Source organism: Petaurus breviceps, unplaced genomic scaffold, assembly GCF_028583685.1.
Source record: "Petaurus breviceps papuanus isolate PSGF00001 unplaced genomic scaffold, PetGlider_PUasm1.0 175, whole genome shotgun sequence".
Taxonomy (NCBI): Eukaryota; Metazoa; Chordata; class Mammalia; order Diprotodontia; family Petauridae; genus Petaurus; species Petaurus breviceps.
In genome coordinates this window covers 5,303,214-5,325,373 of record NW_027185764.1, presented here as the reverse complement: position 1 = coordinate 5,325,373, position 22,160 = coordinate 5,303,214, and the positions used below count along the sequence as shown (strand labels likewise).

Below are 22,160 nucleotides of genomic sequence, written 5' to 3'. Positions count from 1 at the left end.
TGCCTTCCATCCTCCCCACCCTCTTTTATTCCCCTCCCCCCCCCCCCCCCACTATCCTGTAGGGTAAGATAGATTTCCATACCCAATTGAGTGTGTATGTTACTCCCTCCTTAAGCCAAATCTGATGAAAGTTCATGGATTCCCTCTCACCTCCCCCTTTTTCCTCTCCATTGTAAAAGCCTTTTCTTTCCTCTTTTATGTGAGATAATTTACCCCATTCTACCACTCCCTTTCTCCTTTTCCCAGTACATTCCTCTCTCTCACCACTTAATTTTATTTTTTGGATATCATCCCTTTATATTCAACTCTCCCTGTGCCCCCTGTCTATATCTACCTATATAGATATAGATAGATATGTAGATATAGATAGATAGATACACACACACAAATTTATTCCCTCCAACTACCCTAATACTGAGAATGATCTCATGAGTTATAAATATCATCTTTCCATGTAGGAATGTAAACAGTTCAGCTTTAATAAGTTCCCTTATGATTTCTCTTTCCTGTTTACCTTTTGATTCTTGTCCTTGAAAGTCAAATTTTCTATTCAGCTCTGATCTTTTCAGCAACAATACTTGAAAGTCCTCTATTTCATTGAATGCCCATTTTTTCCCCTGAAGTATTATGCTCAGTTTTGCTGGGTAGGTGATTCTTGGTTTTATCCTAGCTCTTTTGACCTCTGGAATATCATATTCCAAGTCCTCTGATCCCTTAATGTAGAAGCTGCTAAATCTTGTGCTATCTTGATTGTATTTCTACAATACTTGAATTTTTTCTTTCTGACTGTTTGCAATATATTCTCTTTGACCTGGGAACTCTGGAATTTGGCTACAATATTCCTTAAAGTTTTCCTTTTGGGATCTCTTTCAGAAGGTGATCAGTGGATTCTTTTAACATCTATTTTCCCTTCTGGGAAACAGATCTGGTTCTACAATATCAGGGCAGTTTTCCTTGATAATTTCTTTCTTTCTTTCTTTTTTTGCTTTTTGGAGGGGGGAAGGCAGGGCAATTGGGGTTAAGTGATTTTCCCAAGGTCACATGGCTAGTAAGTGTTAAGTGCCTGATGTCAGATTTGAACTCAGGTCCTTCTGACTCCAGGGCTGCTGCTCTATTCACTGTGCCACCTGCCTTCCCCTAATTATTTCTTGAAAGATAATGTCTATGCTTTCAGGTAGCCCCATAATTTTAAAATTATCTCTCCTGAATCTGTTTTCCAGGACAGTTGTTTTTTCCAATGAGATATTTCACATTGCCTCCTACTTTTTTGTTCTTTTGGTCTTGTTTTATAATTTCTTGATTTTCATAAAGTCATTAGCTTCCATTTGCTCTATTCTAGTTTATTTTTGGAGGGCAATTGGGGTTAAGTAACTTGCCCAATGTCACATGGCTAGGGTTTGTGTGTGTGTGTGTGTATGTGTGTGTGTGTGTGTGTGTGTGTGTGTGAAGTGTCCGAGGCCAGATCCGAACTCATGTCCTCCTGACTCCAGGGCTGGCACTCTACTCACTGCACCACCTAGCCACCCTCTCTATTCTATTTTTTAAGGAATTATTTTCTTCAGTGAGCTTTTTTTTCTTTTTGGAGAGGGGAAGGTAGGGCAATTGGGGTTAAGTGACTTGCCCATGGTCACATGGCTAGTTTTGTGTTAAGTGTAACTGTGCCACCTAGCCACCCCAATTTAGTGAGCTTTTGGACCTCCTTTTCCATTTGGCCCTTCTGCTTTTTAAGGCATTCTTCTCATTGGGTTTTTTGAACCTCTTTTGCCATTCAATCTATTCTATTTTTTAAGGTGTTATTTTCTTCAGTATTTTTTTGGGTCTCTTTTAGCAAGCTGCTGACTCGTTTTGCATTGTTTTCTTGCATCTCTCTAATTTCTCTTCCCATTTTCCCCTCTACTTCTCTTACTTTATTTTCAAAATCCTTTTTGAGCTCTTCTATGGCCTGAGACTAATTCATATTTTTCTTGGAGGCTTTGGATGTGGGAGCTTTGACTTTGTTGTCTTCTTCTGAATGTATGTTTTGATCTTTGATCTTCCTTATTACCAAAGTGAGATTCTGCAGTCTGACTTTTTACACTGTTTGCTCATTTTTCTAGCCAATTACATGATTTTTTAGCTCTTTGTTAAGGCAGGTTTCTGCTTCCAGTGTGGAGGCTGTGCTGTCCTAAGCTTCAGGGGTTTTGTGGAGCTCTTTTCAGAGATATTTCTAGGGATCTGTAAGTTTTCAGTTCTTCCAAGGTTGTATGATCAAAAGAAAGTTGTTTACTCCTCTCCTGGTCTGTTCTCTCGTCTGTGAGTGACCACAAGCACTCTTTTATGCCTTAGAATCTCTTCACCATTACCCCAAGCTCTACCACTTCAGTGCTCCTTCTCACCCCCCAGATTGCCACCTAGGACAGCAACCTATATGCAAGCATGGGCACAGCAAGAGAGTCCTGCCACTACGCCACCAAAGAGATCACTGCAATCCACCTCTGATCAGCTGCTCAATCCCTCCACCATCTGTAGGCCAAGAGCTCCCAGAAGCAGCCACTGTCACTGCCCCCACTATGGCCATCCTGGGGCTGGAGAAAGACTGTCCTCCTCTTTCACCCAGGTTCCACAGACCTTTTAAGTTGTCTTTGGCATTTGTGGGTTGAGAAGTGTGGAAACTGCCATAGTTGCCAGTGATTCAGTCCCCTGAGGCCTGCTCTGGCCCCATCTGTGTTGGCGCAGCCCCTGCTGGACTGTGCCCTTCTCTCAGACTGGTGCAATAGACTGTTCCTGTCAACCTTCTAGGTTTTCTTGGACTAGAAATTTGTTTCATTCTGTCATTTTGTGGGTTCTGCCACTTTAGAATTTGTTTAGAGTAATTTTTTTTTAAAGCAATCGGGGTTAAGTAACTTGCTCAAGGTTACATGGCCAGTTATTTCTGGGTGTGGTGCTAAGTATCTGAGCCCAGATTTGATCCCCAGGTCATCCCAACACTGGAGCCGGTGCTCTTACTTGCTGAGCCACCTGGCCGCTTCTAAGCAATTGAGGTTAAGTAACTTGCTCAAGGTTACATGGCCAGGTGTTTCTGGGTGGGTAATAAGTGTCTGAGCCCGGATTCGATCCACATGTCATCCTGACACTGGAGCCGATGCTCTTACTCGCTGTGCTACCTGGCTGCCCCGTAGAGTCATTTTTATAGGTATTTGGAGGGGCTTGGGGGACAGCTCAAGCAAGTCCCTGCTTTTATTCTGCCATCTTGGCTCTATCCCACTTATATTGCACTTTAAGGTTTACAAAATGCTTTCTTCACAATAGGGAAGAGTAGGTCTAGTATTATCCATCCCATTTTAGAAAAAGGAAACTTAAGATCAGTTAGATGAAGTGACTGTCTTGTAGACACACAGCTAATAAATGTCAGAGCTGAGACTCAAACCTGGGTCTTTTGACTCTTTAAGTCCCACTCTTTCCATGATCCCAACCTGAAGCTGAGATTCTGGGGTGAAGTGCATGGAAGGATTGACCATATGGGATGAGTGCTACCACCAAAATGAGAGCTGAGACTGAACCTTGGCAGAGATGTGGCTAACCAAGAGGATTAGTGAAGATGCCAGCAGACCTGTCCACTCTGGAGAAGGTCCTATCCCTTCTCCATAATATTCCTGATTTAAGTGGATCTGGGATCTCATTAAGGCAAGCACACACTCTCTCTGTCCTCTGGAATAGATTGTGACATCTGATTGAAATGTTTAATGGCTCTGTAATCCTGCATAAATCACTGAACCTCTTTTCCCTTCTGTTTCTTCCTATGTAAGATCGGGAGGTTGGACTCAATAACTTCTAAGATCCCTTTCAGCACTAAAACAATGATTCTATGAACTGTCAAACTGTCAAAACCATCCAAGTACTCATCTGTGGTGCTTCAGGTAAGAACAAATAAAGCCATGAGAAGGAACCTGAAGACTTTGGGGGAGGATGTTTGTGGGGGGATGGAAACAAGGGCCCTTTTCATCACTCCTATTAATTTTAGGTCCCTGGTTGTTATTGGCTCTTTGCTTTTGAAGGGGACTAATGACATTATGGGATGATGTCTTGACTTGTCTGTGAATTGGGTTTAAGTGAGGTGGAGGAGCACACGGTCATTAGTTTCTCTCTCACACTTCAGACGGGATAACTGTGCTGGCCTGGGGTACACTGGATAACCTTGGCATCTATGGTGTCTAAGCATTCTCTAGGCATTCCCCAGAGTCTATTTCAGCCCCCTTTGTGGCCACCGGAGCAAACAGTTCTCATTTGCCCACTGCACCCGGGGAAAGCCTTCACATGCTTGGGGTAGAATCCGCCTAATTCACTGATGAGTTTGAGTTTCGTTGGCTACCTTTAATGTCCATCTGCCAACATAGTTTTACTGGGGCATGGTTGCTATGCATGCTACAGCTTCTTGTAGTGGGGATTCAGGAAGAGAAGGGCAGATTTGGGAAGTGGCTGTACCCCAGTTTAAAATGTAGGACTTATTGTCCTGGGAAGGGATGGAGTGTCCCTGAGAAGGCCCAGTAAAACCATGCTTGCTTGGAGTATTTGGAAGATGATCAAGAACATTCTAAACTGAAAAGGGATTGGAGAAAGCAAATTACCTACATAGATCTGACTAGCCCGGCACGCCAGAGAGCAGCAAAGACAACAAAGGACAAAAAGCAGCCGGTGAACATTTTATAAGTGACAAAATTCAAGATTAAATCATCAATAAAACCCAAGACCTTAAATATCTATAAACAAATGTACAACATACTGGTGATAAACAGGGCAAATTAAAAATGCTAATCCGGGGCAGCCAGGTAGCACAGCAAGTAAGAGCACCGGCTTCAGTGTTGAGAAGACCTGGAGATCGAATCCCGGGCTCAGACACTCGGCACCCACCCAGAAACACCTGGCCGTGTAACCTTGAGCAAGTTACTTAACCCTAACTGCCCTACCTTCCCCCTCCAAAAGGGCAAAAAAAAAAAAACCCAACAAAAAACTGAGAAGCACAAAAACTATTAACTGGCGAGCTGTATATCTATTCCTGGCAAAATTCTTGAACATATTATTCAGGAAATATTTTGTGAGCACTTAGAAGTAGTGATTACTAAGGCCAGCATGACTTTATCAACAGCAGGTCATGCCAGACTAACCTCATGGCCTTTTTTTTCTTTTGACATGATAACTAGCTGGTAGATCAAGGGAATGATGGCGACACAGTATGCTTAGATTTCATAATGCATGTGACAAAAGTCTTTCACATTATGCTTGGGGGAAAGATGGAGAGATATAGTCTAAATAAGGGCACCATCACATGGACTTGAAGCTGATTGAATGACCAGACCCAGACAGTAAGTAGCAGGGTTATAGGCTAGATGGTTAGGTGGATTTGAAACTGATTGAATGATCAGACACAAAGAGTAGTGGGATAAGATTGAGAGATACAGGCTAGATAACAGTAAGATTAGGTAGATTTGAAACTGATTGAATGGCCAACTCTAGGGAATAGAGATAAGTGATGGGATATGGTGGAAAGATATAGGCTAGTTAATAGTATGGTTAGGTAGATTTGAAATTGATTGAATGACCAGTCCCAGAGAGTAGACCTTCATGATTTCCACACAAAATTGGAGACATGTCTCTAGTGGAATGGCCCAGGGATTTCTCTTGTGCTTCTCAACATTTTTATCTATGACTTTGGGAAGGCATAGAGGACATGCTTGTTAAATCTGTAGATGAAATGAAGATTGGAGGGATAGCCAACATGCTAGATGAAATAGTAGAATTCAAAAGATTGCAACAGTGTGAATGAGTTGAATTAAATAGGATGAAATATAATGGGGTCAAACATAAAGTTCTATATTTGGGTTCAAATAATCCATTTCACAAGTATAGTTCAACTATAGTGGATTTCTTCAATTTTGAGCTTCTTGAAAGCAGGGATGGGGGCAGCTAGGTGGCACATTGGATAAAGTGCCAGCAAGGAGCAAGGACTCCTGAGTTCAAATATGACCTCAGACACTTACTAGCTATGTGACCCTGGGAAAGTCACTTAGCTCTCTTTGCCTCAGTTTCTTCCTCTGTAAACTGAGCTATAGAAGGAAATGGCAAACTATTACCTCTACCAAGAAAGCCCTAAATAGGGTCACAAAGAGTTGGACATGACTGAAAATGAAACAAATTCTAGCTATAGTTATGTTTATACAAGCTATGCTCATTAAAATAAGAGAATCATAGACTTTGAGCTGGAAGAGATCTCAGCCATCATCTCAGACAACTTACTCATTTTATAGAGGAAGAAATTGCTGTAAAAGTATAAATATTTAAGAAAATCTAACTCCCAAAGTTTGCATAATAAATCAAAGGACAGATATATTCTGTGACAAGCATCTCATTATAAGGTCATTGGATTTGGATCTAGAAGGGAATCTTAAGAGACCAGCCCTGTCCCACATCCCCATCCCACAGATTGGAAACTGAAGTTAAGAAAGATTAAGGGAAAGGGGTGGCAGGGTGGCTAGGTGGTGCAGTGAATAGAGCACCAGCCATGGAGTCAGGAAGACTTGAGTTCAAATCCAGCCTCAGACACTTAGCACTTACTAGCCATGTGACCTTGTGCAAGTCACTTAATCCCAATTGCCCCTCCAAAAAGCAAAAAAAAAAGAAAAAAGGAAAATATTAAGGGATTCAGTCAGTCATAGAGCTAGTAAGTTGAAGAGGCAAAATTTGATTCCTGATATTTTATGTTTCTTCCTTTAGTTCCTCTCTCAAACTAACCTTAATGGTTTAACCTAACTCTGCCTTTTCATTCTGGTAAAAAGAGAAATACTGAAGTTTCATTTTCATATTGAAGAGTTTGAAATATACCAGGCCATAAGCTTGGATCTGGTTTCTGCTTCATCTGTCTGCTGCACTCACTTTGTTTTAGCTATTAATTTAACTACCTTATTGGAGAGAAAGTGTTAAGTGCTTTCTTAGCACTTCTGAGTCTGTAAGTTCTGTACTCTAATGGGTTTCTCTGACTTTTTTTTTGTACTGGGTTCAATTTGCTTTCAGCACCTCTGAAAGACTGTTTTTGGCCTTCTATGTCCCAGCCTTTGAGTACTCTTTTCCTCAGCATAGTTGAGAAAAATTAAGGAAACAACACAGTGCCCATATGAAAGCATGCTTCTCTTGTAACAATCTTTTCCAGGTGTGTGTGGGGGGTTCCTTTTCTCCCCTTTCTGAGTTAATGTTGAACTATAATTACCTTGGCTACCCAGAATTTTTGGGCACAGATGTCCTTTTACCTGAATCTTCCTGATGGCTGTATGTTTATTCTACAAATACCAAATTTCTTTTTAAATAAAAAAGTTATTATCTCTACAATTTTGGAAATTTTCCTAAAAAGTATTACATGTGTCCTGTTTTTTTAAACAGGGAATGCTGAATATAAGCTTTTCTTGATGATTTGGGGTCATCATAAACATGGAGACTATTGAGGTTCATGGAGGGTTTTGTCTGGACATTGAATACACCTAGACTTGGGACATTTTAAAATTCTCAATCTACTTTTTATGGTTTTTCTTTCTCTTCCCTTTCTATTATATTGGAGGATGTCACTTCTTATTTCTATCATTATAACTGTTTATAGCAGTAGTAGCCTTTCTCTTCTCAAAACTAGTGAATTGCTTTTAGTTTGTTATATAAGCTGGAAAACTCCACTATCAAGTCTGTTAGAGTTGATTATAAAATAAATGTAAGCAGGTTTTCAGTGAAGGACTCCAGGACTCTTTTATCAGCAAAATGCATGGACTTTATGACAGCTATTCTGCTCAAATGGCTTTTGTTCTTCTTTCTTAATCCTTAGCTTCCTGGGGGTGTTGCTGGATGAGTGACCTCCAGCTAATTCTCATGCCTGATTAATGAAAATGAGTCTCATTTTTTTCTATCTGTAAGCTAGGAATATATTTGCAGCCTTCATGTTTATTATTTGAAAAACATGTTTTGTAGAAGATAAAATTTTTAAATTTTGTGAAACAGTGGGAGCTTGTTGGCTGCAGGGATTTAGGTATTCATTCACCTTCCTTCTGGCACCACCAGGCAAACCACTTACTTTTTTGAGGGAGAAGGAAAATTTGAGGAATAAAAGTAAGAGTTTCAAAAATATGACCCTTCATAACTACAGGGCATATAACTGATCACTGAATGCAGATGGAAAATGAAAAATGAGAATTTGTTTGCTTTACATCAAGGGCAATTTTAACTGTTGAGCTATAAATAATCATTTGCTTTAGACTTGTGGAAGTTGAACCATCTCTTCACGTTGCCACTTGGATACCCATTGTTCAGCAGTATGGCTTTTGATTACGTGATTTTCATGGCAAAGTCTCTATCTCAAGCAAAGTCTAGGATGAAAAGCAAATCTCCAACTCCCAAGGCCTCAAAAACCACAAGAGAAAAGTAGCAATGAGATTCAAGCTCTTTTTCTCACGATGAGCACCCTGAATAAAAACAAAGTATTGAGAGTATCGAGGCCACCACTGATGTGTGCCATTAGCAAGCATGGAGGAAAGACCAGCATCACTGGATGGTTTAGATCAAAAGAATAGGCTTGGTGCCCTCTTATCTAAGGATGAGAACACTGGCTTCAAAAGTTACCTGGAAAATACTCATAGGGTGATGAACTGAGTTCTCTTCACTTTTCTAGTTTGTTATAAGTTGGTCTCATAACCTTAAAAGTCCTACTTGTACCTTGATAATTCTAAAGATAGCTGCTAATTTGTGTGGTTAATTTGTAAATCCATTGAATGCACTGAGTAAAATAGGCTAACATTTATTAAGTGCCTATTGTGTGCTAGAAACTTTACAAATATTGTCTCTTTCTATCCTCACAACAACCCTAGCATGTATTTTATAGTGGAAGCAGATGTTAAGTGACTTGTCCTGGGTTACCCAGCTAGTAAGTTTCCTGAGGTCGGATTTGAACTCAAGCTTTCTTGATTCCAGATCCAGTGCTTATGTCACCACATCACTTAATGCCTGGGCTGTTCCATATGGCTCTGGGGAAAGAATGAGGAGAACTGCCAAGCACTGTTCTTGGGAAATTAGAATGGATAGAGTTTTACTTTCTTGGAAGCAACAGGGTTTCACTATATTCTTGTGGTCTCAGAACACCTAGAAAGATATTGGTGGGGAATGGGAAGGGATAGGACATCTCTGGCTTGGAAACTGGATAAGGCAGTAGCAGAAAGTGACTGGATGCTAGAGAAAAAAAGACTTGAGAAGTTGAGACCATGTTGAACTTGGTGATTTTAAAGAGAAGAAACAATAAAATCTCAGAATTAGAAGGAACCTTAGGACTTAACTGGTCCAATCTTTTGTCCGGTCTCCTCTGTTACATCTCTGATTAACTCACTATATTGTTTTATATATGTATGTGTGTGGGGTATATAGTGAAACTTATATCTTGAGGCTATACATTTCTGTAGGTGGCCTAATGACCTGTTATTATGAATATTGAATAATATCATATACTTTTTCACTTTGCAAACCTCAGAGCTTTATGTATTTATCAGATATTATTATTACTTTGCTTGCAACGGTAGCCTTTCCATAGAGTAGACATACAATTTACATATAGTAATCTTGTGTTTGACAAAGGGAAAGACTTAAATTTTGGGGATAAGAAGTCATCATTATTTATCGATAAACTGTTAAAGCTGGAGAGCTGTCTGGCAGAAGTTGAGCATAGATCAATATCTTACACCATTTACCAAGATAAGGTCAAAATGGATACATGATCCGGATATAAAGAGAGATATTAGAAGAAAACTAGATAAGCATGGATCATATTCCAATGAGACCTATGGATAGGCGAGCAATTTATGAATAAACAAGAGATAGAAGCAATGGGAAGAATAAAATCGATCATTTCAAATACCTAGTCAAGGTTAATTGAAAGGTAAATTAGCATTTTTTTTTACTTAAACAAGAATATAACCCTTTATTAAGTCTTCCTAGACATAAACATTAACTGATATTACTAACCATTATATATAAAACAATATACAACGGGAGCAAAAGCTAAAGAAATAAATATAGGTCTAATCGAAAACCTTTTTCACTAAATTCTTTAGTAATATCAATAACCTACTTATCTAAGCTGGGTTTTCTGTTCTAGCTTGAGTTGAAGGTTTCCATATTCCATAAACTCATCTTGACTCACCTTAGTATCAAATCTTTCCACATTGTGTAATTGGTCTTTTGGGCTTTGGATGAGTCTAGTGACAAAGACACTTAGTGGTAGGTTTTCTCATTTGCCAACAGCTTCCCTGTGGCACAACCTCACAACCACAAGTGGTCTTTAAGTACTTCAATTTAGGGAGCCATTTCGGTGAAGGCCCTTTTCAATAGCTTGATTTTGAATTAATTCCTTACACAGTTTTCTTCTCAAAGATTTCTTTCTTGTAGAACTCAGAAAAGTAGAACAAAAAATGCTTGTTCAAGATAAAGGAGACCTTGAATCTATTTCCAATCCTGTCCCCTGTTTAGCTCTGTCACCTTGGGTAAATCATTGATCTTCTCTGAACCAGATTTGCCTTATTTATAAGATGGGGATAGTAAAACTTGCCCTTTCTCACTTCACAAAGCTATTGTGAGACTCAAATGAGATAGTGAAAGTGCTTTTTAAAATGTAAAAACTGCCCAAACTGTGTGCTATTATTGTAGCCCTATGCCAGCACTGTGACTTGTCTGTGAGTTTTTTTCCCAATGATCAGAAGGGAGGACTTTTTTTTCCTTTCCATTTTCTTCTAGAAGAAAGAAAGCTCTTTCCCTTTCAACTTCAGTTCTTTGCCCTTTGAAGCCAGGGCCTGTGTTCTCAAGATTTGTATAAAACCCTCCCTTAGCAACCAAGAAACATACAGGATTATCTAAAATTTATTTGTGGCACAGCTAAGTTATACAAATTTTAGGGATCCAGAAAGGACCATTTAAAAACCATATTTTTTACAAAACTTAAAAAGTTTTAAATTGGAGTTGTAAAATGTTTTCTTCACTGCTAGAGTTTATTAGAGAATTATTCAAATTCAGTTGGTTTAATCAAATTAATTGCTTTGTTCTTTTTAAAAGCCTTGGAAATCTGTGGTCATAATGCTTGTTCCCAGGTCAACATGACAGGTAGCTTGGACTTATGTACATGTCAAAGACAATTTACTAAAAGGCAATATTTAACCTTGAAATTACTGGAACAACAATGCCACTGTTATGGAAAAATAAGAATTCTGTGGTACATAGCAGAGGGATATTTTTGTTTAAGATGAGACATGAAGAATCATGGACTCTGAACAGAAATCTGAATAGTCATCTAGTCCCATGTCTTACAGGGAACTAAAATCAAAATCCTTCCTAAATGACAATATTTTCAACAGGAAAATAAATTGGGATGTCATAAGCTAACTTAACAAATGCCACTTTTTCTTTAAGTCCTTATTTAGAAGACGCCATGTGTTCATGGATTTATTGGATTCATGTCAAGATTTTTCAGACCTCTTATCCTTGCTTCCTGTACCTAGTGCTTTTGATCAGACCAGTCTTGGGGCTTTGGAATCACTTGTCTCAACACTTCCTGAGAGCTCTGGTTATCCAGGAGAATGCCTGAGATGGCAGTGTTTGAGGGGATGAGATTTACTTTCTCAACTTGCAATACATTACGTTTCATGCTGAAACAACAGAGCTTTGGGAGGAATAGGGATAGAGCTTGAGACCAGACCTATGATTTAATTGATATAGGGCAAATTTAAAAAGAACCATACATCAGGATTCCTGTGGGCTACATTTTGGATTAGAAAACCACATATGAACATTATTAGTGCTCTATCATATTTTTATTTATTTTGTTACCTTTTTTTCCAATTATATTTTAATCTGGTTTGGACCGAAGTTGGGAATATTGTGGCCTGTAGGCCACTTGACTCCTCTGATATAGGGAACTCTCAGATAAGGAATCAGTTAATGTTGTTCTCGAAATGTGATGTCCAAGACAGAACCCAATTTTCAAAACAGAGTCTGATCAATGAAGGCATGGGGAGTCTTATCTCTCTTCTATTGGATGCTAAACTTCCAATAATGCAGCTTAATATTTCATTAGCTTTTTCAGTATTCATACTCAAGTCCCCATTTTTTAAATTGTATTTGTGGCCAGTTAAAATACCCTGGTCTTTTTAAATGACTTACTATTAAATGAATTTTTCCCATTCAGTGTATATACAGTTAATTTTTGAGTCAAAATAAAGAACTTTACATTTTATCCTTGTTAAGTTTTATCTTACAGATTTGATTCATCATTCTAGTTTCAAGAGTAAAAAAAAATGCTATTATTCAACATATCTTTCCTAGCTTTGTCTTAAATACACATTTAACAAGCAAGTCTTTATCAGGGTCAGCAAGTATGCTTCTGGCCGTTTGTTAGTGTAGGCTTTAGGAAAGTATTGGCCATATCCTCCATCTTGTTGGGTGACTGATTACTAAAGTAACATCATTTCCATTTCTTTTATCTTTTCTCCCTACCCAAATGTTCTCTACCATGTATCTACCTCCAAGGTATATTCCTTTTCAAAGTTGCTCTCCCTGTGTTCTATCAGATCCATTTCCTTTGCAAATGTGTACCTTTGTGTGATTATTCTACTCTGAACTTTGATATATAATCTAAAACCCTAATTCCCCTCTCCCCCAATTCCATTCCCAATTATTCCTTATTATACTGAGTTCCTTTCCATATAGGATTCTCTTCTCTATATCATACCTATTGTCCTTAATGGTCTCTAGTTAACCCTCCTTATTCCCCATGATGGTATTGAAGTTCTCTTGTTAAGATTAGCAATGTTTCTGCCAAAAAATGGCCTTTCTATTCCTTATGAGCTATGTTTTAACTATGCTATGGAAATTCCGATCTGATAAAAATTCTGAATACTGAGCTTGCATACTAGCCTTAAAAGGGAAAACTTATCCTGTAGTCAACACTCTTCATTGGAGATGGCTGGGGACTTCTTTTCCTTTTCATTCAGAGGGAAATAGAGAAAATCTCTTACTCATTATGAGGTTACTGTTCAGAAGGATTCACTTTTGTTTTATGCAACAAGGTGATAACTTTATTTCTGAATAGATGGCATGGAACTATGATGATGAAACATTCTCTTCCACATCTCTCCTCTCCCTCCCCTCCCTCCCCAACCTGCCATTTCCCCAAGTTGGTTCCCCAGTGATCCCTGGCCTTCTGATGCCTTGTTCTGCCTTTTTCAGGTTCTTGTGATAGTCTGGTCTACCTCTGGCCTCTGGGTTAATATAGATGTGGAGAATAGGGAGAGTCCAGAAGAGAACAGAAAAAAAATGCTTAAAGAATTAAAAAATGAATTGATGAGTCAATAAAAAGTAGCTTTAATACCTACTGTGTGTCTCATGATGTACACAGTAGTAGAAAGGCAAATTAAAGAAGCTTGGCTTTTTTAATCATGGATAATAAGAAGTAGGGAGGAGGGTTGCCTAATGATAACATGTAGGTACTTGAAAGATTATTCTTCAAGAAGATGGTGATGAATATCTTGACTGAAGAAAATTATGATGACTCAAGCTTAGTATTAGGAGGTGGGATGCAAATTCATACTAAAGAATAATCTTCTAATAGTTGGGACTGATTAAACCAGAAATGAGTCCCCATGATCACAATAATCTGACACTTGATTCTGTTACCTTTGGGAGATTTAACTGTCTAATATAATACCCTAAGAATGTTACCCTTGTACTAATGCTTTTGCTTCTTGAATAACCCAAGGTTTCTGTCAATTTGATTGTCATACAAAGTTAGAGCAGGGCTCATGCTCTTCAGTTTACAGATAAAAATTTTGTTAATTTCCCCAAACATACAAATTAAATGACAATTTACTTACGCAACAGAATACTTTTGCTGCCATATTCTGATCAAACTGGCCAAGAATTATCCGAACATCATTACTCTGTGGATAAAAGGACACATATGTGAAAGGGGTGTGGGGACTGTCATCATAAGCATATAAAGACCAAATCTTTATATTGGACATGCACAAAACCAGGGCCCATGCAAACAGCTTTCCCAAGTGTAAAAAGTCAGGGGACCAGAGAACATCTACCTTGGCTCAGTGCAGATTCTCTTGGCCCTTTTCTTGGCTGACTGGTTTGAAAGCTATACTGTTTCATAATAGCAGGTGTTCTATCTCCTAGTCCTAGGTGAGATAGCCTTTTTTGCGGGTGGCATCTTTTTCATGGGCATAATTTTTCTTGGGCATCTCTCCTGAACCTACTTTCTGAAGATATCCTTCCATCATTTCCCTCTTCTCCCCTCCTCCCTTTATTTTAAAGATGAATATAGAAATAGCACTGCCCTCAACCTTTGTATTTAATTAGTGGCATGTGGTAATAGCAAATTCAGGCTTATACTTTTCCTCTCTCCCTTTCCTATACTTTCCTTCCCTTCTCTCTTTTCTATTCCTACTCCTGTTCTATCACTTTTTACTTATGCTTTATCCCTGTCATATTTATTTCTATTTCTATCAGTTTCTGTTTCTGATCCCTTCCAACTTTTTCTCTCGTAGTATCTTCCCACCTGAGGCAGAGTCAGGACAAAATAAGTGTTCTTTAAGTACCTCCTCTTCCTGTTCCTTTATCCTTGTTGAATTGGATGCATTCCTTCTTTACCAATCTCTCTCTCTCTCTCTGTCTCTCTGTCTCTGTCTCTCTCTGTATTTGTGTGTGTTCTACCCTCCTTTTACCAGTTTGGGGCCCCTTAGTCAATTCTAATTCCCCCTAATAATAACTTGCATTTATAAAGAGCTTTATTTTAAATTGTTTTCATTGTTTAAAATTTTATTTATTTTTATTCTTAAGTTCAGAAACCCTAAATAAAACAGGCATTTCTCTGTTAATAGTTGGAACAGAAAAAGAGGATTGTACATTTTCATGTATACTACCATACTTTATCCTCACAATAACCCTATGGGATAGTCAGGGCAGACAGTTAATATCCCCATTTTACAGCTACAGAAGCTGAGAATCAGAGAATTGAAGTATCTTGCCTAAGGACACAGAGCCAGTTAGCATCTGAGGCCTTCTAACTCCCAATCTAATATTCTGTCTCCTGTTATCACCCTCCCAGGCCAGCACTGGAATCCATCATTCCAAAAAGTCTCTTGCTAGAACTTTTCAGTAGAACCCCAAGTTAGCTCATGCATTAGGAAGGGAGCAGTTTAAACAAAAACCCTCTTTGAAAGACATATTTTAGATTCCTTCATAGTTGGAAAGTGCTAAGTGGGAAGTCATTTTACATGTTCAAATAATTTAATAATATAAAAGGGACTAAATTTCCAAAATCATCTTTGGGTCGTGCAAACTGGGGAGAAAATGACTCCAAAACAATTTTTAAAAATCTTAATGGAGAACCCAGAGAGGTGTTTCTTTGTTATTTCCATGACCGTAATGCTATACTATATTTCAAGCCATTTCCACTTGTCATTACCATATATCACATCTTATGCAGCACCGCATTGTCATGATTTCAGTGATGCCCCAGTAAGCTTTTTGCTCCTTTTGGATCTTCTTTGCTGTCAATAGCAGTTCTTACTGAACTATTGTAAATAGCCCTATTATCTTAGAAAACTTGTACAGCAATTCCAAAACTGGTTTGGCTATGTAATCTTTTGGGGCTTGGGATCTATTGACAGAATTCATTAATTCTATTCCAGGTACATGGGGGCCATGGAATTGCTCTGAGATAAAAGAGAGGTAGAAACATTTTAGAGCAAAATAGAAGAAACGCAAGCTCATTTTCATGTCCCTTCCCAATGTTAGATTTCATAAATATTATTATTATAATTATTTTGCTTTTTGGAGGGCAGTTGGAGTTAAGTGATTTGCCCAAAGTTACACGACTAGTAAGTGTGTCAAGTGTCTGAGGCTGGATTTGAACTCAGGTCCTCCTGACTCCAGGGCCAGTGCTCTATTCACTGCACCACCCAGCCACCCCTCATAAATGTTATTTTGACACATACACTGAGCAGAGCTGGCAATTTTTATACCCACAGTAAGTGGGAGGAAATGTGTTTGGGAGGGGAAGTCCAAGGTTCTCTACATGGTTGCTTCTGAGATGGGAAGAGGACTTTGAGGGGGAAATTAACCTGGGGGTGCAGCCAGGAAGGGTTGCTGCCTATTTGAACTAATTATTCTTGTTTATTAGGTGCTAAGCTTCATTATTTCTATCTGCTGAAAGGTTGCAAATGCTCTAAATTTCAGTGCAAAGCTCTGGTTACCCAGTCCGAGTTTTGACACTTCATATATAATTTTACCCTCCTCAAAAGCATTACTCTGATGCCTTGTGGAAGTGACACTGGGTTCTGACAGCGTATTTTAATGCAGTTAGAGGTCTTACAGATCCTACCAAACTGGAAAGGCTTTGAGTATGGGCCTGGTGACAGATTTTCTCATTGGAATCTTATAGAGAATGTCTACTATGGCATGGAGAGGCTGTGATCCACAGTAGTAGTAGGGGTATCTATAATGATGGAAGAAAACTCCTTAATTATTGAAGTACACAATTTAATCAGGAAAAATATTAGTAGTGCCAAAATATTCTCACACGAAACTATGTAGAACACCAAAGGTATATAGAAAACATTTTGAGAAATGCTGTTCTAACCTAGGTCTTCATAATCTCACACTATTTACAGGTTGGCTGATAACTAAAAACATTGAATGGAGTCAGGGAATGAGTGATCATTTTTGTGTCGGTCCTTATTTCAGTTATCCCAACAGCCAAGTTAAATGAAATGTTTGGTTTCATTTGGCAGTTAGATGGAGCTGTGGATGGAATACTAGGTGTGGGGGTAGGAAAACCTCAGATACTTAGTAGCTGTGTGACCCCAGGCAAGTCACTTGACCTCTTTGGGTCTCAGTTTCCTCATCTATAAAATGGGAGATGGCCTCTAAGGTCCCTTTTAGTCTTAAATCTATAATCTTCTTCTTATTAGTGATTTACTATTTACAGTTTATTTTAATTAAAGAAACTATAGTGATACTCAGAAAACTGTTAGGTAGCTGGGAAAGAGAGAAAAATGAAGCAAGACTTTGACCTCAAGAAGTTTATAACATAGTAAACCTCTCTCCTGGGGCAGCTAGGTCACAAAGTGGACAGAGTGCTAGGCCTAGAGTCAGGAAGATTCATCTTCCTGAGTTCAAATCTGGCTTAAGACACTTACTGGCTGTGTGACCCTGGGCAAGTGGTCAATCTTATTTGCCTCCATTTACTCATCTGTAAAATGAGCTGGGGAAAGAAATGGCACAAACCATTCCAGTATTTTTGCCAAGTAGACCCCGGATGGGGTCATGAGGAGTTGGACAAGACTGAAAAACAACAATAATAATAACAACAAACCTCTCCCTCACTCCAATCTGCCCCCGGGTATTAGTGCTTGGTCTTTTGTAACTTACTTTGCATTTTCTTGCCAGTGTAGATACTCCATGTCACCAGTAGAATGTAAGCTTCCTGAGGACAGGTACTATTTTGTTTTTGTTTCTGTATTCCTACCACATAACTTTATACATTGTAGTCGTAATACGTATTGGGCAGCTAGGTATGATGTCAGATAGAGCTGTGGCCCCAGAGTCAGGAGGACCTGAGTTCAAATCAGTATTTGTTGAGTTGAGTAAGACAACCTCACAAACAACCATAATATTGACTAAAATATAATAGGTGCTGTTGCACAGGTTGTCCCTCCCATGCTTGAAACGCTTTTCCTCCTTACCTTTGCCCCTTGGAAAACTTAGGCAGGCACCGTGCCAAGTGCTTTACAAATATCTCATTTGATCTTTGCACCAACCCTGGGAGGAGGGTGATATTATTATTTCCATTTTACAGTTTTACATTTTACAGTTGAGGACATTGAGAGGTTAAGTGAGGCTGAGCTCTTTGCCATTTCCTTCTCCAGTTCATTTTACAGGTGGACGTTGAGGCAAACAGATTTAAGTGACTTGCCCAGGGTCATACAGACAGGAAGTGTCTGAGGTCAGATCTGAATTTAGGCCTTTCTGACCATGCACAGTGCTTCATTTACTGAGGCACCCTGGCTGCCTCTAACAGATGTATTTGTATACATAGGTACGTATATAAATTTCACCTACAGATGTGCACGCATATGTCTACACAATACATAATTGCACAACAACTGATGCATCTGAAAACTGAAATTTCAAAACAGCAAAAACAGAAGACTGGTTGAAGACTCTAAATTGCTTCAGTTTTGACTTTCTTGGTAAGCTGTCATCCAAACTATGTGTCTCTCCTTCCATGTGACTCTTAGGAGAGTTAAATTTAAAAAAAAATGAGGATTAAGGAAGAATGCATTCAGCAAATCATGGATAACCTCACAGCCTGGCAAGAGATTCCAATCCTATTTACATTTCCAAACAACAAGTACACAGGCCAGATGTGACATTCAGCATGTGCAGGTGAGAGTTCAGAATAAAGGCCACATGGATAGAACACCAAAGCAGGGGACCGTGCAAACTTTGAAGGCAAAGGACTTCAATACAAAATACCATACAATGTCACCTCAAATGCCTACTATGACTAAAATGAGAACACTGTCACTGGAAAGCAGCATGGCATAGTGGAGCAAAGACTGCATTTGGGAGTCAGTTTCCAGCTTTACCCCTTCATCTGATTGCCAGAAGATTTCTAAAGCAGAGTCAGGCAGGCAGGTAGTCAGTTGGTCACTTATGTAGTCAATCAGTCAGATAGTCAGCCAACCAGTCAGGATAGTCAGTCAGTCAGATAGTCAGCCAGTCAGATAGTCAGTCAGTCAGTCAGTCAGTCAGTCAGTCAGTCAGTCAGTCAGCCAGTCAGATAGTTAATCAGCCAGTCAGTCAGATAGTCAGTCAGTTGGTAGTTAGTCAGGTAGGTAGTAAGTCAGTCAATCAGTCAGTCAGTCAATCAGTCAGTCAAGTAGTTAGGCAGGCAGGTAGTCAGTCAGTCAATCAGTCAGATAGTCGGACAGTCAGTCAGGCAGGCAGGTAGTCAGTCAGTCGGTCAGTTAGGTAGTTAGTTAATCAGTCAGACAGACAAATAAAAAGACAGCCAGTCAGGTAGTCAGTTGGTCAGTTAGGTAATCAACCAGTCAGTCAGTCAATCAGGTAGGCAGGCAGGATAGACAGTCAATCAGTCATGTGGTTGGTTGGTCAGGTTAGTCAGTCAATCAGTCATGTAGTTGGTTGGTAAGTGAGGCAGGCATTCCCTTCCTCAAGAAGCTCCACTGGTTGTCTCCTATAGTATGGCCTCGAGTATAAAATATAACCACCTTGCTGGTATTTGAAGCCTCCAAACATGGTTTACTCTTTCTTTCTAGAATGATTCCAAAATACTCACCCTAAGTGGGGTATAGTAGGTAGAGAGTGATCTTGAAGGCAGGAAAGTTTGCATCTGAGCTCTGTCTCTGGGACATAGTAGCTATAGGACCCTGGCAAGTTACAGCCTCTCCATGCTCTGGCTCAAAGGTGTCAAGCTCAAATAGAAATGGGGCCATGAATGTGAATATAAGGATCCCTGCCAGCTGCATATTGATTTTTTTAGCCTTAAAATGGGATATTTGCCATGTTTTATTGTATTTTTATTTTTTTCAGAACCTCCCAATTGCATTTTAATCTGGTTCAGCAGCACTTGGGAATGGAGTGTTGTGGGTTGTAAGTGGGGCCCTGGTTTGGCACCTCTGCTCTAGGCCACTCTCTGAGCCTATTAGTTGGAGAGAAGGCACTGACAGGTGCTGGCTGCAGGTATTTCCTCACCCAGGAATTCTCAGAACTATGGAAATCAGGGGTCCAATTCCTAGTCCTCTCCTCTCTCTCCTACACTCTGTATTCCACTCATTTGGCTTATTCACTGCTTCCATCTCTCATTGAGGTGGCAAAGAAATAGAGTTGTGGGCCTGAGTTTACATCTGGCTTCAGAGTTGTCCTAGCTGTATGACCCCCTGGGGAAAGTTCTTTAACTTTCATTGTAAAATGGAAGCAATACTAGCACCTGCCTCTTAAGGTTGTTGGGAAAATCAAAAGAGAAAACATTTGTAATTCTCTTAGCACAGTGCCTGGAACACAGTAGGTGTTTAATAAATGCTTGTTACTATTTCTTCCCATTTCTGTGCCTTTACCCAGTCTGTCCCTTTTGCCTGGGATGCTCTCTTCTCCCTTCTCCTCCTCTGCCTTTTCTGATTCCCCCTTCCCTAGAAATTACTTCTTTATTTCCTTATTGGTGCACATGTGGTTTCTCCTCCCTTAGAAGATAAGTTGTGTTGGTCTTTTTTCAAAGAGGACCATGACAACAGGGAAATAATGACATGACTTGCAGTTGACTTGGATTTTAGTGAGGGCTGTGCAAGGTCACCAGCCTCACTTTCTCCTCCAGAGCCATCTGGGTCCATATTTTCATCAGGATGACTGGAGATGGCTCAAGATGCAATGGGAGACCCTGGGCCTTTTAGGACTTTTCAGGTTCTCACTTTGAGTGAGGCAATGCCCATTCAGTGAATAGGCCTTTTAAAGAAGTGAATTAAGGGATGGGCCCTTTAATTAAGAAAAAAAATTAAACTGGGAAGGGAACACCCTCCAGGTTGCTTGTCAAAAGAGAAACAATTACTATTGACATTCACTCTGATCCAGGAGGACCCAAAATATAGCCATTAAGTAGAGTTTGGGCAGGGACCTATTATGGGCCAATCTGCGAGCTCCAAAGTGAAATGTGTTTAAGGTTTGGTCTTTGAGAAAAGAGAAAGAAGGAAATAAAGAAAGAAGGAAAGGAAGGAAGGAAGGAAGAAAGGAAGAAAGAAAGAAAAGAAGAAAAGAACCCTGAGAGTATTTCCCTCCCCTAGAAGATTAAGTCCATTGACAGAAGAGAAGTCTGTATTCTCTCAGCCTTGAATCTGTATTTTCAGCACCTAGGACAGTGCCAGGAACATAGAATGTTCTTAATACATGTTCATAGAATAACGTTGAAGACCAGAGTTTTAGTCCCAGCTATCCCACTGTCTTGGTATGTGACTATGGACAAATTACCTCATTTCTTTGAACTCCCATTTCCTCACCTATAAATTGCAGATAATACCACCTACCTTGCAGGGCTATGGTGAGGTAAATGCTTTGTAAATCTTAAAATGCTTATAAAATGTTTATAAGGAAAAATAACCATGGTCTGTCCACCCTGGCATTCATTCTCCCTCTGACAGTAGCACTTGGGGACATATTGTGGAAGGCTCTGCTTATGTCCCTTAAATATTAGCTTTCGAGTTTAGAGATTTACCAAAGTCCTTGTTTCCCTTGGAAACCCATTATAGCTCTGCTTGTCCATGAATTCATCTTAAAAAAAACCCAACCCTATATTTATAGTGCATCCTATTTCTCAAGGTATTGAGTTTATAATTTCTCTGTGGTTCAGTTTTCTAATCAGTTAAATGGAGATGACAAGAATACCAACCTTAGGTCTTATATTTTCAACTAGTAGATATCTTCAGCTAGGTGTCCTATTGACACATCAAGCTCTACATGTCTGAAACTAAACCACTGTTCTCCTCTGCTGGTAACCTCAGAGTCACTTTTTCCTCATCTTTCAAGTTCAATATCCAACTAAGGCCAAGGCCTGTCAAATCTATTTTGGCAATCTCTTTCAAGGTGGCATGGTGGACAGAATGAATAACACCTGAATTCAAATTCTGCCTCTGTGACTCTGGGCAAATCACTTAAGCTCTTTCTGCCTCAGTTTTTCTCATCTGTAAAATGGGGATAATGATAAGACCTATCTTTCAAGATTTTTATGAGGATAAATAACATTTGTAAAGTGTTTTGCAAATGCTAAAGTGCTAGATGAATGCCAGCTTTTAAAGCTAGAAGAAACCCCCAAAATTATCATGTCTAACCTGCTCATTTTACAGATGGGGAAACTGAGGCCCAGAGAGTATTTGCTTTAAGATCTCATGGGGGGTTACTGGCAGGTCCTCTGAATATTCAGTCCTACTCTTCATACTAGATTACAAGTAGTACTTGAGGATGGAGTCTGAGTTTTATTTATCTTTGGATCTTTCTCAGTGCCAGGCCCAAGGTCAGAAACACAACTGCTTCCACCTGCT

The 22,160-nt window shown here is 39.4% G+C and overlaps 1 protein-coding gene across 1 annotated transcript in view; it reads right to left on the bottom strand.

Moving 5' to 3' along the window:
• GABBR2 (gamma-aminobutyric acid type B receptor subunit 2) overlaps positions 1–22,160 on the bottom strand; it is an 861,105-nt gene that overhangs the window by 317,969 nt on the left and 520,976 nt on the right. Inside the window, exon 5 of the mRNA XM_069084611.1 lies at positions 13,914–13,979. Coding sequence (XP_068940712.1) covers positions 13,914–13,979 — 66 coding nt within the window. The remainder of the gene's footprint in view (positions 1–13,913; positions 13,980–22,160) is intronic.